The 16,792-nt window shown below is 46.3% G+C and overlaps 1 protein-coding gene and 1 long non-coding RNA gene across 2 annotated transcripts; one reads left to right on the forward strand and one right to left on the reverse strand.

The window, feature by feature from the left end:
* Positions 1-3,845: 3,845 nt before the first annotated feature.
* FAM170B (family with sequence similarity 170 member B) lies at positions 3,846-7,104 on the reverse strand. The gene is given in 2 exon segments (XM_025918418.2): positions 3,846-5,050; positions 6,782-7,104. Coding segments are annotated over 2 exon segments (1,020 nt in total). The 5' UTR covers positions 7,044-7,104; the 3' UTR covers positions 3,846-4,292.
* LOC147576042 (uncharacterized) lies at positions 7,054-8,770 on the forward strand. Its single transcript, XR_015242001.1, has 3 exons — positions 7,054-7,134; positions 7,762-7,953; positions 8,456-8,770. It is a non-coding gene; the product is annotated as an uncharacterized LOC147576042 (long non-coding RNA).
* The last annotated feature ends 8,022 nt before the right edge of the window (positions 8,771-16,792 follow it).

Raw genomic sequence — 16,792 nt, forward strand, 5'->3', positions numbered from 1 at the left:
CCCCGTCCATGTCAGCTTAAGTTATCCTCTACATTAAAAGTTTGCTTACCCAAGGTTCCTGTCATCTTTCATTTATTCTGAACGCCCATCATTTTCCCGGGATCTCCAGCTGCTGCTACTTAAACTAAAGAAAATAGAACCTGTGGAGTTGACATGTTTGCTTTTCTAAATACCTTGCATCTGGCTTTACATTAAAATTTTCTTCTCCATGTGAAGATTAGAGCATAGAGCACACGCTGCCTGGGTGTGAAGCCTGACTCTGCTGTATGCCAGCTTGTACAACCTTGGTAAGGTCTTAGCCTACTCACCTATCAAGCTAATCACAGGACCCACCACAGTGGATTGCCGAGAGTGTTACATGACTTAACATCCAGAAGGTATTTAGAGCAATTCTTGGCCCTTAGAATACCAAGGCTATACATGTCTTTTAAAGGTTGAAATTCCAGAGCTTACATGCTACGCTTATTTTATTTCCCTGATTTCTAAATAGAAATGTTCTCCTCACTAGTGCTCTACTATTTCTGGTTCAGCTGCCTCTCCTTCTCTTAGACTGTCCTTTGATTCTACCTGCCTACTGAGCCTCCCTCAAACACCAGATAGCCCTTCCAAGAAGAGCTTGACAAAATTGGGCCATTGTCCCATCCCCTTTTCCTTTCTGAAGATCCTCCAGTGTGTTTCACAGTGAATTTAGGAAGTCCATGACTCTGCCACATCTTGAAAGTGGTGATAAGACACTATCCCCATGGTCGATGTCCATTCTAAGATGATCTCATGACTTCCTGTTGCACTGTGGCTAGCAGAGAGAATGCATCTCACTTAAGGCCCACATAAACCGCCATGGCCTTAGCTAACCATACGCTTGTAGATTTAATTTAGGTAGTGATTTGGTGAAATCCATTGCCATCCCTTGTAAGCTTTAGATCCTTCAAACTCCCTTCTGAATGTTTCTATCACAAGCTGAGCTTATTCGAGACTGGACTCATTGGTATCCCAGCAAATCTTCTCCTTTGGTATTCCACTATCTGGAAATGGCACCTTTACTCACCAGCCACCCAGTTAAAAATAAACCTGGAAGTCATTCTGGACGCCTTCCTCTCACCACCCTCATCAAACACTAGCCCAAATCATTTCCATCTCTCAAACATCTCTTGAACTCATCCTGCCTTCAGTGGTTTAACTGCAGTCCTTGTTGCCAGCAATGTTCTCTTTCATCCACTCTTGATCCTGTTCACCAGTAATCTTTCGTAAATGCAAACCTGACTTGCTGACAATTCCTCAAGAGCTCCCTGAAGTTTTCAGTGGGAGGTGGGGTGGGCTTCAAGTTTTATAATTCTCTCTCCTAAGCCCTACTTGACCTAACTGCCCATCTGGGTACAACGATGAACACAAAGATGTTCTTGTCAAGGGCCCACTTCTGCATATCTGTTCAGGATGCAGCCCTCTCTCACCTGCTCCACTGTTCTAGGATTTCCCCACTTTTCTTACATTCTGTCTCCTCCTCTCTACCGAATCATTCTCATTGGCATATAAACTTGCTCTCTCCCCTCTTCGTCTTTCCTTTTGTCCAGCTACAGCCATAGTTGCTTTCCCTTTAAAAAAAATTTTGCCAGTAGAGTTGTCTAATACTCATCCCCAGTGGTTGGCCTCATGTCCACTACTGGCCCATGCCCATCTGGCCTCTGCCCCACTTGGTCTAAGACTGCTCTCATCAGAGCCATCAGCAACCTCCATGTGCCAGATGAAATGAAAAATGTCTCATCCTCAACTCACTCCCACTCTCCCCCACATTTAACACTGCTCACCATTCCCAGAAACAATCTTAGTGTTTTGTTGACTTTGAGGAAAACTAAGACATGTATCCCACATCTGATTGCTCCTTCCTTCACATACCACACTTACAACGTAACTCTACCCCAATTCCCTACTTAACCTCATCCATCCACTGTTGTTGTTTTAAATATGGTACCATCCATGTGCTGTTACTTTCCTAATTTGTTTCTGATCCAGGCTTGTCTTCAGAATTCTAAATCATAAATCACTTCCTACTCAACATTTCTGCTTGGATGTGTCATTAGTATTTAGATTTGATTTTGTCCTAATTGACTTCTACAGCCACCAGCCCCAGCACTTAGGCATGTACATCCACACGCAGACACTTGTACATGTATACACATGTACACATGCACATTCTCACATGCACACATGCGCATTCTCACACACGCAAGCACACACATACAGCCGATCTTTCTCCAAAGTTCTTCATATCACTTACTGAACAACCATCTACCATTTGCTCCTGCTGTGATCCTGGGAGTCTACCCTGACAAGCCCATTTTCCCCACCCCCACATCCACCCATCCCCAAGTGCTTTGGACCTATTCCCCAAATACATCTTGAATGCATCCATTCACTTCCTCTTGGCTTGTGACAAGCCTTGTCCAGACCACATTATCCCTTATGTCTGGGTTTCTGCAACTGCCTCTTAAGTGATCTGGCTACTTGATCCTTTCTTCTTTTGCTACTGCACCAATCCATATTTCACATACAACCAGAATGACATAAGTCTGATCATGCCACTTCTTTTTTTAAAATCATCTGCACTTAGAATGAGGCACGCACCAGGTGGTATGATTGGAGAAGTCCCCTTTGAAAAAGTGACAAGGCTGAAGCGTCAAGGATGAACAAAGGGTCAGCAGTCAGCCAGAAGAATGACAGAGAAGGGTTTGCACTCCACTTAGAGGAGAGAGCAAGTGCAAAGGCCCTGAGGTATGAAAGCCTGGAGCTTTTAAGGAAAGAAGGAGGGCTAAAGGAAATGGAGCATAGCAAGGGAAGCAGCAAATGCTAAGAAATGGTGATGGAGAAGTTAGCAAAGCCCGGGCCATGGAGGGCCTTAAAGGTCATGAAATGAGTGCTTCTGTAATTATTTCTAAATATGTATACATACAGTCTATTTTTGCCAGCTTTCTGCAAGCTACACAGGGAACCATCCATGCCTATTCACTGTTTGTTCCCTGTGCCCAGTACAGTGCCTGGCACATAGCAGGTGCTAAATTTTTATGGAGCACTGGAGAGGAGAAATGTCTCCAGCATTCCAGCCAGGCCAAGTGGCTGGCAATTGCCCAAACATATTGTGCCAATCCTTCTCTTAAGATCCTCATTCTTGTCTAGCTCAGTGATTGTCAACCAAGCAGTGATTTTTGCCTCCAGGGAATGTTTGTTAATGTCTAGGACATTTTCAATTGTCACAGTTGCAGGGGAGGAGATGCTACTGGCATCTGGTGGGGAGAGACCAGGGATGCTGCCGAACCTCCTCCAGTAGACACATGAAGACAATTATTCAGTCTAAAATGTCAACAGCGCCAGGAGTGAGAAGCCCTGGTCTTACTAATTCTACCTGTCCTCTAAGCCTTTGTGAACATCACCTCTTTCGGAAAGTTTTGCTTCCTCATCAACCAGCCTGAGTTTGGGGCCCCTCCACTGAGCTCCCCAAACCTCCTTTATGTGATTCATTCCCTTGTCTTGCGACTGCCTGTCCTGCCTCTCACTGGAAGGTTGGGCTACATGTTTCATCAGTGTGCATTACACACAGGGAGCCATCCATGTATTTTCTTGAATCGGTGCAGCCCCCGGAGCTGGGGTTAGGAGGGTGCAGATGAATATTGTAGAAACATTTTAAAACATAGTGTTGACCTATGAGCTCATAGGTAGCAGGACTTATCCAGACCCCATCTCTACCTCTGGGAACCTGCCTGTCTCCAGGTGTCTGTGCTGGTGTGTAACCTACAGAAATGGCAATTTCCTATGGCCCCAACCTCATAGCATGGCTCACCCCTTTAGCTATTGCCTTAAGTTTTGAGTTACTCAAGTTTAATCCCACTAAAATAAGACATAGAATTAGGGCATATAGCAGGTTCCTAACAATGAAAAATATAGGGCAGAAGCTTCATTTGCAGTCGGCTCTCCTGTGGGTCATGACCTGCTCGATCCACCAGCAAAAATTAAAAATCTCTGTGGCCACATGCTTGCGGGCTTCAGATCTTGTGCCCATCGTCAGAAACACTTGAAGCCCTCCCTCTTTGGATTCAGGTTCGAAATGGACTTTGGTTGAAACGCTGTGCCCCTTGGAAGGGTTCTCCCCCTTGTCACGGCCCTGCCAGCTCTGGCTCCCGCTTGCTTTCTCCCCCCGGCTCTCCTCTTCTCTCCCCTGCGGGGGTAGTTCTGGTCCTGCTGGCTGGGGAAGGAGCCACCGAGGTGCCAGAGGTGAGGGCAGGGCTGGGCACATCACCTCTGGCTCACTGCTCCTGCTGCCGCTACGAGGGAAGCGCCCTGGCCTGGGGCCGCGAACATTCACTGCCCTCTGAAGGGCTCTGTTCCTCCTCCTCCTCCAGCTTCTGCTCCCGGACTTGGCCCCAGGCCCGCCTTCTCTCCAGCATCTCCTCAAAAAAGATCTGGCAGCTGAAGCCCTCTTGGATGCCATACTGGGCATGCTTGAGCAGAGCCTCCAACGTGGGGAAGACCCGACAGCAGGCCACGCAGCGCAGCCCGTAGTCCGTGGTGACCAGCCAGTCCGGGGTGTCCCGCAGCTCCTGCGGGCAGCACTCCAGGGGCCCCAGCAGCTCCGCGTCATCCTGCTCTGGGCAGCAGTGGCTCTTGCTGGCTTCCAGTTCCCAGCACAGGTCGCTGTTGGAAGCCATCTCAAAGGAGGAGCCTTTCCTCCTCTGCCTCTTGACGAACTCGGCCTCGTGAATGCGGGGCTTCCGGCTGACCGGCTCAAAGCCCGACTCGGTCTCCCAGGCCACGGCCACGCCCTGCACCGTCTGTACGTGGGTGTAGAAGGCGCACACCCTTCGCTGGGCCGTGTCCTCGTCGTCGTACAGGCAGGAGTAGCAAGACGGGTACTGGGAGTAAGACTGATACTCGGAGGAGGACCGGGAGGACGAGGAGCCGCTCCAGCTCAGCATCGCAGGAGCCCTGTGGGCCAAGCACACGTTCTCCTCGTGGGGAATGGCCGGCCCCGACCGTGAAGGCGTCTTCTCTCTCTCCACCGTCCCTGGGAAATGGAAGGACATTTTCATCAGCGTCCCCGCAGGGATCAGTGCCACAACCCACCTCCCGGGTTCCGGAAGGGCGCAGGCTCAGGAGTCCTTGGGCAGGTACCATCAGCTCCTGTGTTGTGTTTCCCCATAAAATGGGGATGAGGATGCTTACCTCCTGGGGATACGAGGTGAGGATCAAATAATGTATGAATGGAATCACCAAAACCTTGACTAAACCCCAAAAAGACCATCAACTGGTGAATACACAGATTAGGGTACATCCATACAGTGCAACCCTATTCATGGATAAAAAAAGGAATGATCTACTGATATATGTAAAACATGGATGAATCTCCAGGTGCCTGGGTGGCTGGCTCAGGGTTGAGCGCCCACTGTTGGTTTCGGCTTGGGTCATGATCTCATGGTTTTGTGAGTTTCAAGCCCTGCATCGGGCTCTGTACTGACAGTGTGGAGCCTGCTTGGGATTCTCTCTCGCCTTCTCTCTCTCTGTCTCTCCCCCATTGCGTTACCTCTGTCCCTCTCAAAATAAATAAATAAGAACTTTTAAAATATGCCTTTAAAACATGGATGAATCTCTAATGCATTACTCTAAATGAAAGCAGCCAGGGTAAAAAGGCCCTATACTGTAGGATTCCACTTAGATGACATTCTAGATGTCATTCTAGGAAAGGTAAAACTATAGGGAGGGGGAACAGATCAGGGGTTGCCAGGAGCTGAAGGTGGCAGAACTCACTGCAAAGGGTCACAAGGAAACTTTGGGGATCATCAAAATGTTCCAGGTCATGACCATGGTGGTGGTTATGCAAATGTACATTAACAAAAAATTCTTCAAATTGTACACACTGATGACACTTTCATGTGTAAATTAACAGCTCAGTAAAGCCAATTTAAAAAGCCACGCATGTGAGGGGCGAGATCCCCTGAGTGGCTCAGTCGGTTGAGCATCCAGCTCTTGGTTTGGGCTCACATCATGATCTCATGTTCATGAGTTTGAGCCCCACATCGGGTGCCTCACTGACAGTGCAGAGCCTGCTTGAGATTCTCTCTCTTCTTCTCTGTCTGTCCCTCCCCCATGCTCACTCTCTCTCAAAATAAATTTTTTAAAAGGCTTAATTTAAAAAAGCATGGAAAGTGCTTTGGCCAGGTCATCCAGCACCCCCTTCCAGAACCTTCAGCATTTGTGATGTATCTTGTTCTTACCTGGGGAACATCTCGCCCTCTCCTTAAACATTCACTGTACCCCATCACCATATAAGTGCTTGCCATGTTTTAACTCCATTGATATTTTTAAAAAAGCCCTACGAAATTACCTTGTAACAATTCCTCTTTGACAGATTAGGAAACTGAAGCACAGAGTTTAACTAACCGTTGAGCTGGTGTTACCCTTAGGGGCTGCCCATGGTCACTTCATAGGGGTCTTCAAATTGATGTTCTGAATTAACTTTAATCAATTTACTATAAGGGACTTTTTTATATTATTCTGAAATCACAGGGCTGACATGCCAATTCTGCTTCTCTGATGTGTATTAAAATATATATTCACATTTTACGTTTTCATCCTTGTACCTCCTGAAATCTCCTCGTGTACTCACAATGGCCTCAGGCATTGGTCCATTTTTATGGCCAATACACTTTTGCAACAGCACTGAAGGGTGACCCAGTGCCCATCCCTCACCCTCCAGGACCTCCCTCCCAGGGAACCAACCCTCTCTCTTTTTACCTACCTGAACCGCACACTTCCACACTCTCCCCTGTGGGCTCTGGGCTGGCCAAGCTGAGGCTGGTCCCATCTGTTGGTGATTGTTCTCCCCTGTGGTCTGTGAAGTGGCGTTTCATGACTGGACACCAGAGCCCAGAGGACTCGGCGCTCCAGCTGTTTAGTGAGGGTTGGCTTGGGCTGTGCCGAAGTCCTCCGCTGGCCCCAGCCCAAGTGGCTGCTGGGCTCCCTGTGGTTACTAGGATCCTGGCTTTATTCTGTGACCTCATCGATGACACTGGTCTGTTCTGTGACCCATGGCAAGGACTGAGACCCAGTCTAGAGGGGAGGAGAGGCTTCTCACCAAGATCTCATTCCTCGGTGGGACCCTTTCCTGTCTTGTTTATTGTCAGGATCGCAAAGATAAAACACAAATGCACACACATAGAAACACTTACACACACATAGAGACACAAATACTTAAACATACCCACAAAGACACTTATACATATATAAATACATATATCCTCACGCAGGCACGCACATAATACTCAGACACACATACACTTAAATGTACATAAACAGACACAAACACAGACACATAAACATTCATGCACATATAAACTAACACACACACCCAAATTCACACACACATTTACCTAATGACACGTTTCTGTTCACGCGCGCATACATACAATTCACACCATGTTCCCTTAACTACACACATGTTTGCACACGCACTGCCATCGCCCAACATCAAAATGGGCCTACTGGGGCACCTGGGTGGCTCAGTCAGCTAACCATCCGACTTCAGCTCAAGTCATGATCTCAGGATTCTTGGGTTCGGGCCCCGAGTCACTCTGGCATGCCTTCCTACCTGCTGCCTCTCTCTGCTCCTGGAGGTCTCAGTGTTGGAACACACTTCCTCCAAAACACTTCTCTCCATTTCCCTCCCACCTCTGCTCAGTGTCACTAACTCTACTCCTCTGCATCCCTGAATCTAAACAGCTCAAAAAGGTGACGGATATTCCAAAAGTAACCCCAACACTGTCCACACAGCCAGCACCTAGGAAAATATACTCCTCTCCAGAGTGAAAGGCCACTGCATGAAGGAAAACACCACAGAGCTTTACGGAGTGATGAAAGGTCACACTTGCACCTACAAAGAGACAATGTTCCGTGGTGGAGAGAGGAAAAACTGTAAGTTGTGCTCTCTCTTACCAAATAAATCCAGAGACCTGCCTTATAAAAAAAAAGGGGGGGGGGGAATACCAGCACACACAAAAAATAAGTAGATCAATAGAAGATAAAAGTAGTCCAGAAAAACATCACATTATAGATCTTAATTTTCAACAGATAAAGTTAACAAAAGTCTGCTAGAAAAAGAAGACTCGGTCAATAAATGATGCTGAAAATTTTTATTCACATTTTTTTAAATCAACATTGGTCTCATCTCATATAAAACAACTTGGAATATTTTCATATGGTGCTAGGATTGTGTTTTAATTAAAAATGCACAGAAAGAAAATAGAAGTTAACACCCTAATTAATGATAGGGTGGTTTTCTGAACTTCTGTGCTATCAATCATCACAAGCATCAGGAATCTTTGTCACCTTTTTTTTAACTTCATCACTTAAAAAAACCAAAACAAAACAGAAAACAAAACCTCGCTGTTTCAATTTGCATTTCTTTGCTTTTTAGTGAAACTGCAATGAATAGTCCAGTAAAGGAAATGAACAGGCAATTCCCAGGAGAAGGACTACAGATGGCTGATAAACATATGAGATGTTCAGCCCAACTTAACCTAACTATAATGAGGAAACTACAAATTAAAAACACATGATGTGCAGTGTATTGCTTTGCCCATAAGACAAGCAAGGATGAAAAAGACTGATAGTACCCGGTGCTAGTGAGGGTGTAAGGAAGTGAGTACTTTTATACTCTCTTGGTCACAGAGCCTTTCTCTAAGGAAACTTGACAGTGTCCATTACAATAAAAAATGGACTTGCTCTTTCACTCAGCCTTTTACTCATCCGTCTCCTTCCCAGGAAACATTCACATTTTGTACTATGTGCATAAAATAACACCCAGAGAAATGTTGGTTGCAGAACTATTTTTTTATTTGTTATTATTTTTTATTTGAGAGAGAGCGTGAGCCTGTGTGTGAGCGGGGGAGAGGGGCAGAAGGAGAGAGGGAGAGAGAGAAAGAGGGAGACTCTTACTTAAGAAGGAAACTCTTAACTAGGATTCATGCCCAGGTTGGAGCCCAAAGTGGGGCTTGATCCCACGACCCTGGGATCATGACCTGAGCCTCAATCAAGAGTCAGACGCTCAACCATCTGAGGTACCCAGGCATGCTGCAGTATTATTTATAATGGGGGGGGTGGAGGGGAAGGGAAACATTTCAAAGATCCATCAAAAGAAAGAGGTAGTTACATAAATTGCTACACAACCAAATTGTGGAATACTGGAGTATTCTGTGTGTTCATGTGTCTCTCTGTGTCTCTCTTTCTACTTTCCTTTGGACTCAGCCACCATGTTGTAAGGAAGCCCAGGCCACACAGAAAGGCCACATGGAGGTGTTCCAACCAACAGCCCTGGCAAAGGTCCCCAGCCGACCAGCCCGTACACGAGTGAATGAGCCTTTGGATGATTCCGCTTTCTAGTCTTTGAATCTTCCAGCTGGGGCCCCAAACATCTCAGAGCAGAGACTAGCTATCCCCTCCGAATTCAGCTATCTGCCCTGCCTGCATTCTTGACCCTCAGAAACTGTGAGTGTAGTGAAAGATCCAGCTCTCACTAGGTTTGGGGGCAATTTGTTATGCAGCCATAGTAATTCAACAGACTGATCTTACCTGTCATGTTTAAATATGTTCTAGTTCAACAGCTCATTGGCCAGTGTCTACACCGTAGTGCACAGTCCTGGTGGGGCCCTGTGGTTCCCCAAGGACAACATGGGGAGTTTGACTCCTTCTACCCGTCATCCCTTCCTGTGTTTGTTTGCTCAAAATATTCACATACACCAGTTTCAGAATTGTCCATCTGTACCCCTCCGGGAAACTACCTTACTAACTACATTACAGTGTCCCTATACCCTTGCGTTCGTGTCTAGCCTTGCATTTTCTGGTCAAAACCCTATTTTCCAAAGTCATGTGAGCTTGTTCCTTTATTCCTCCAGAATCTATGTATGCTCAACAATCCTGCCACGTAGGCATCTTTAACCCTACTTTATAGGGGGAGGTTGAAGTTCAGAGGGGTGAGGTGAGGCACAGGTAGGAGGGATGAAGTGGGGTGCTTATATCCCAAACCCAGAGGCAGGGCTGTTTTCCATGCTGCCCAGATGCTCTTTCTTGTGGGTCACTTCCCAGCAAGTGGCTTAGAGCAAAGCCCCACCAAAGATGTGCAAATATCCTTCACCCTCATGTGGACTCTGGGTTGCTTCTGTCCATAAGAAGGTGCTCTTTCCCAGCCCCTCCCCTTGCTCCCTGCAGATATTTAGCTAAGTAAGGCCACCCATACAGGGTTCCTGCCCTCCCCTGCCCCCCGGGAAAAGGAGGGAAGAATGGTTAAGGCCCAGGCCCGCCCAGCCCACTGCGTCCCAGGCGCTGAAGTTTTCCAGCTGGTTCCCCAACTTTGCCAAGAACTTCCATGCTCCACTGCTGTGGCCGACAGGGTTGGTGTGCAGAACTCCTAAAGGACCAACACAGCATTTTCTTGGAGCTCTGACTCCCGGCCAGCTCAGCTCAGCTCACACATCGCATGTAAACCCTAAACCTCATCAAGAAGGCCTGGGGTGCTTTCCAGCCTTAACTTGTCTTCCAAAGTTACCCTGCCCAGTCTCTGTGTTTCTCAGCCGGGAAGAGGCTAACAGGAAACAAGCCAGCCAGAGGCACGGTGGGAACCGGAGACGCCACTTCTGGCTTCCCTTCACTTCGAACTCCAGAGGTTGGCTCGTGCCACAAGCTATGCTACCGGGAGAGTCAGTTCATTCACCCTAGAGCCCATGAGCTTCCAGAAAGTGCCTGTCCACTCGGCCAAGAAGCCTGATGTTGCCTACAGGGGTGCATCAGTCCTGACATTTTTATGGCCGAGCTGCTATATAAAATGTCTTGGGGCGCCTGAGTGGCTCTAGTCAGTTAAGCATCTGACCCCTGATTCCATCTCAGGTCATGGTCTCACCGTTCAGGAGTTCAAGCCCCGCATCAGGCTCCAAGCTGACAGCGCGAAGCCTGCTTGGGATTCTCTGTCTTTCTCTCTCTCTCTCTCTCTCCCTTGCTCTCTGCCCCTCCCCGACTTGCGCGAGCGTGCGCGCGCTCTCTCTCTCTCCCTCTTTCCAAATAAATAAATAAACTTTAAAATGTCTTAGGTGGGCAATACTCTTCTTCTTCATACTAGAAAATAGGGCTCCTTGAGGTAGTACCAACCACCTTACCACTGCCCTGCAAAGAACTCCTGTAATCAGACTCAACACCCGAGGGAGGGAGAAGAGTGGTGAGCTGCCTGGGTCGCTGCTGGCCAGGTGCAAGGTGGGCTCCAGAGTGGGGAGTTTCTCCCAGTGAAGGTCAGTCCCCAGGAATTCTTGATGACCTCAGCCTTGTGCCAATGCTGCAGAGAAAGTGCCAGAAGGTATCGGACAATTTGAGGATTAGAGTAAAGAAGCACTCTCTTTTTGGTCCATTTTCTGTTGCTTCTTGTAACTATTTAAAAAGAAGTGAGTCAGGGGACCATGTAAGGAAAAACTCAGCCACAGAGAAATGTAATATGAAGAACGCTTCCTCAGGCTCTCCAAGCAAGTGGGGAAGGGAGCTTTGCTTTTTTTCCCTTCAGCCTTAATAACAGGCTGCTGCTTCTCCGTGGTTTGTTTGGAGCTGTCTCAGGGTTTTGACCTTAACCTCAGGGCGCCCACACAAATAGCGTAGGCTTCCTCTGTCATCAGAGAGCAGGGAGGGGGACACCCTTCGGGCTGGGTGCTGGGGTGTGTCTGTGGCTGTGCTCCAGGGTCCAGAGTCCTGCCTCCCTCCTGCCTAGCTCCGGTTCCGGGGATCTCGAATGTTCAGCGAGATTTCTGGATGCAGAAGTGTCTTCTTCCAACCTATGCTTCCTTGTAAGGGTGATTTCAGCTGGTAGGAAGGACAGCCCGGCTGGAGGCCATGTACATGATGACCCAGAAGTTCCAGGATCCTGGCAGCTGGCCACTCCCGGTGCATGTTCTTAGACAGCCATACTGGGAGCTCTGGGGAAAGGGCTGGGTCTTCCCTCTCTCTTTGTCCAAAATATGCTGGCCATAGGCCACCCTGGACACAGCTCTCAGGCCACCAATTGCTAACCCATACTGAATGAACCTTCTAGAAGCATGGTTCCAACTTAAAAGGTGAGATCCCAGAACCCCAAAGGCCAACAGCAAGTTAACCACAATTTCTAAGCACGCTGGCTTACTCCCATTCAGCCTTCAGCTCACATCCAAGGCATTTGAAATCCCCACTGTATGTATGCTCACAGATAACTGGGATGATTTATTTCCAAACCCACAATTAGAAGCTCTACTGCAGGCCCTCATCTTAAGATTGGCTTCTTCCCCTCCAGTCCTTCAGAGAAAGTGTCTCTTCTGTGACATGATACAGTTGCATAATGCATGGTAAAGGTGTCCCAGGAGAGGCCAGCCACTGTCTCTTCCCCAGCACAACACCCACAGCCCTGTAGCTGATCCCAGGCCTGCCCGGAATGACTTCTGGGGAGGCTGAGTTAGGCTGTGTGAAAGCCCTACTGGAAATTTCCCTGGAAAGGAACCTGAGGGGTTAAGACTTAGGGGCCCAAATGTGAGGTAGTAGTTCAGCCACACCCACCAGCCACACCCCTGCTGGGCAGTGAGCCTGGCTCCAGCCCCCCTTCACATGGGGGTGGGGGGCTTTCAGTTTCACTCTTTTTGCCCTCTCTTGGTTAGATTTATTCTTAAATATTGCATTCTTTTTGAGGCTATGTAAATGCAACTGTTTCCTTAATATATTTTACAGATTGTTCCTATTGTACACAAATGCAACTTTGCTGACTTTTATTAATTCTAACCATTTTTCCCGAACTTCTTTGGATTTTTCTCTCTATAAGATCATGTCATCTGCAAATACAGTTTTACTTCTCCCCTTACAATCTGGATCTCTTTTGTTTCTTTCTCTTCCCAGATTGCCCTGGCAAGAATTTCAGTCTATGCTGAATCAAAGTGCTGAAGGCCAGCATCCTTGTCTTGTTCCTTATCTTCAGGGAAAGTGTCAGCCTTTCAGCATTGAGAATGTTGTTAGCTGTGGGCTTTTATAAATGGCCTTTTTCATCTTGAGGAAGTTCCCTTTGAATCCTAGTTTACAAAGTGCTCTCATCATGAAAGGATGTTGATTTTTGTCTAATGCTTTTTCGGCATCAATGGACATGATTGTGTGAGACGTTTTCCCTTCATTGTCTTAATGTCGTGTATTACATTCCTGGACTTCCAAAATAGTGAACTGCACTTTGCACTCCCAGGACCCCATCTGGCTTTGCTCACATAGGGAGGTCTGCTTCTAATGGCTCCCCTTGCTCCACGTGACCATCGTGCTCGGATTGGTGAAATGGGAGGAGGTCACAGGCAGGGGACTGGCTGCGGTGAAGCGGAACTGGGTTCTAGCACACCCACAGCGCACGGGGAATGGACAGAAGGTGGCTGGCGCCGTGAGACGCTTGCCTGACCCCCTGTCATGTGAACCAGACAGGGCCATGGGCACTGTGAGCGCCCACTCCTGGAGAGGAGAGACGAGCCTGCCCCGTGTTGGTGAGAAGGAGGTCAGCCTCACTTGGTTCACTTCACAAGGGAAAGACCACTCTCCTCGGAAGCCATCCCAAGTTCACCCTGGCTGCCAGAAATTCAGCAACTATGATAAAGATCAGAGGCGAACACATATGAATTATTTATTATTTATAAGAGAACACTATGAGTATATGCGTATTATTTTAATTTTGATTTATAGTTTTAAAGCGACTCCCCAAAACTTGAAGATAACCCAGCAAAGTTATCATTTCATTGGATACGGCACCTAGTAAGCTATTTACATAGCATAAATTCACAGGCAGTGGCACATGATAGATTTTGAGATATCACTTTACAGGCAAAAAAAAAAAAATTTATATTGTTTACCTGCCTTAATGAAAGAGATATGAAGGCTCGTATTTGAACCACAAAGTATACACAAATTCAAGTTCGCTTATTGGAAAATTATGGGCCACGAACATCAGTAATGCGATAAGGGGCAGGCATACTGGAGGACTCAACATTCAACCCACAACAAATTAAACTGATCACAATAAAGCCCAACTAAGATAATTAAAAGGCGAGAATAGCAGCAATTGAAAATTGATCTCTCAAGACCTCACTGATGAGGTTCTGGAAACAAAGCACACTTGCCCCAAATTACTGGTTTTCTCTCTGCACAACACGTGTGCAGGGGGAGCTTGGCTGTGCTGCATGAGAGCCAGATAGGTGCCTTAGCGGGACCCCAAACTTCAATCCTTGCAAAACCCAGTACTGAACTATTTTTCCTATACAAATGCCAAACGTTTGGAACCAAAAAGTAATTCAGATTGCCAGGGTGTAGCCCTCAGTTGAATGTAAAAGATGAAGTCAGCATAAATATGCATTATTCCTCCATAAAGGTGAAAAAATGACTTACATTTTTAAGAAGTTCGTGGCCAAGACAGGCATCAAATGTCTGCTGAAGCCACCTCGTACTGGCTAGTGAGAGCCAATTGTTAAATCTTTTAACAACTTCTTGCAAGCCGGTTGTTAAGCATGGCCCTTATCAAAAATAAACTTACAAATAAATATAGGAAACACCAAAGTAATACTTAAAATTCATCAATTCCTATTTTATTACATCCTATGACACCCCGGCAGCTTGTAAGAGGGCTTGGAGGGAGTATTTACACCATGGTATTTGGCAAAGGCTAAAATCAAGGCCTTTCCTACCCCACCCCTCCACCACCCCAGTCCGTGAGGGGCTTGTTGAACATTTACCATCATACTGCTGGGGGCAACTGCAGGCAACTGGTGGAAGTTCTGGCTGTAAAGACAAGCCCCTTAGGCAACTTTCCCCCAGTAACTCTAACTTTCCAGAAGTTTCCACAATACAGACTGTATCTTTTTAAAATGAATCAGTTAAGTAATTATTTATTGACGTATGGTTGACATAAAATATATTAAGTTTCAGATGTGCAACATAGCAATTCAATAATTATATACATTATACAATGCTCACAACAGGTATAGTTTCCATCTGCCACCATACAAAGTTATTACAATATTACTCACCGGATTCCCTATGCTGTATTTTTCATCCACACAAGTTATTTATTTTATAACTGGAAGTTTGCACCTCTTAATCCCCTTCACCTATCTTGCCCATCTCCTGACTCCCTTCTCTCTGGTAACTACCAGTTTGTTCTCTGGTATATTACAACATGATTTACAACAGCCAAGATGTGAAAGCAATCTAAGTGTCCATTGATGGATAAAGAAGATATGGTGTATATATGCAATGGAATACTACTCAGCAATAAAAGAGATCTTGCCATTCAAGATGGACAACATGGATATACCTAGAGGGTATAATGCTAAGTGAAAAAAGTCACAGAAAGACAAATATCATTTGATTTTACTTTATGTGGTATCTAAAAAAAAAAGAAAACAAAACAAAACAAATAAAAAACCGAAATAGACCCATATACATAGGATATACATAGGTATCTTAATCCCCTTCAGGGAAGTGCTCAGGACCCTCCCACCTGCAAGTGGGTCACAATTTAGAAAGGGCACTCCCATTCATCATTTTATGGTTCTCACAGCAACCCAGGAATGGGGCAAAAGAGTATTTTTTTCCCCTTCAAATAGATGAAGAAACCAAGCCTCAGAGGAGTAAGGGAGGTTTTCTGGACTCACACAGTCTGTGGGATAGGAACCTAGCTTTCTTGAGTCTTTAGCTACATGTGGTAGGCACATTTTATTTAGGAAAGGAGAGGGGAGAGGAGGAGGAGGGGAAGGAGGGCAAAGAGGAGGGGGGAGGGGAAGAAGAAGAGGAGGAGGAATAATGCAAAGTCCCTAACCCGGTATACTCTGGTGGAAAAATAAATGAAACAAATTTGCTGGCAACATGTAGCAATAGCTTTAAGCCTGTGATACTGTCTGTCTTAGCAAACCCTGCCTCTAGAGGTTTATCCTTCAGGAGGGATGTGCCAGGATTTTGCTAGCCCGTTTTCAGTGCAGGGTCACTTACACTCAAAAACCCAGAAGAGACCTGTGTCCCAAGCCAGGAGTGTGGGCTAAATTGATTGGGTTGTGTCAGCCTCACCTGGGAACTTGTTAGAATTACAAATTCTTGGGCTCCACTCCAATGTGGGCCAGCAATCTGTGTTTTATTTTTTATTTTTTTTTTTAGAGAGAGAGAGAGAGGGAGTGCATGTGGGGCAAGGGCGGAGAGCTAGAGAAAGAGAGGGAACCTTAAGCAGGCTTCATGCTCAGCACAGAGTCCAATGTGGGACTCAATCCTACAACCCTGGGATCAAGACCTGAGCCAAAATCAAGAGTCAGATGCTCAACGAACTGAGCCACCCAGGCACCCCCAGAAATCTGTGTTTAAATAAGGCCTGCCTGTGGCTGATTTGGGCACCTAATAAGGTTTGAGAACCTTTGGATTAAATAAATTATGGGACAACTAAACAAAGAAATACAATGCAGTTCAAGAAGAATGCAAAATAATATGTTCACAGTGCAGTAAGTAAAAACATATACCATATGATACTAGTTATATAACACAGTACATGTATGTATATGTGCCCACACACATGTACAGTCTGGGATGATCCACACCACATGGGAGCAACATACATCTTTGGAAAAGCGGTTCCCTCATCCTTTTGTTCGCTATTTTCTAATTTGTGCACAATAAACATTTAAGAAAACAAGCAATTACTTCTACATTTATTTAAATACTAGTGAAATAAAAACAAAATGCAGGCCCACAG

This window comes from Puma concolor, chromosome D2 (genome assembly GCF_028749965.1).
Source record: "Puma concolor isolate L17-30 chromosome D2, mPumCon1.1.hap2, whole genome shotgun sequence".
Taxonomy (NCBI): domain Eukaryota; kingdom Metazoa; phylum Chordata; class Mammalia; order Carnivora; family Felidae; genus Puma; species Puma concolor.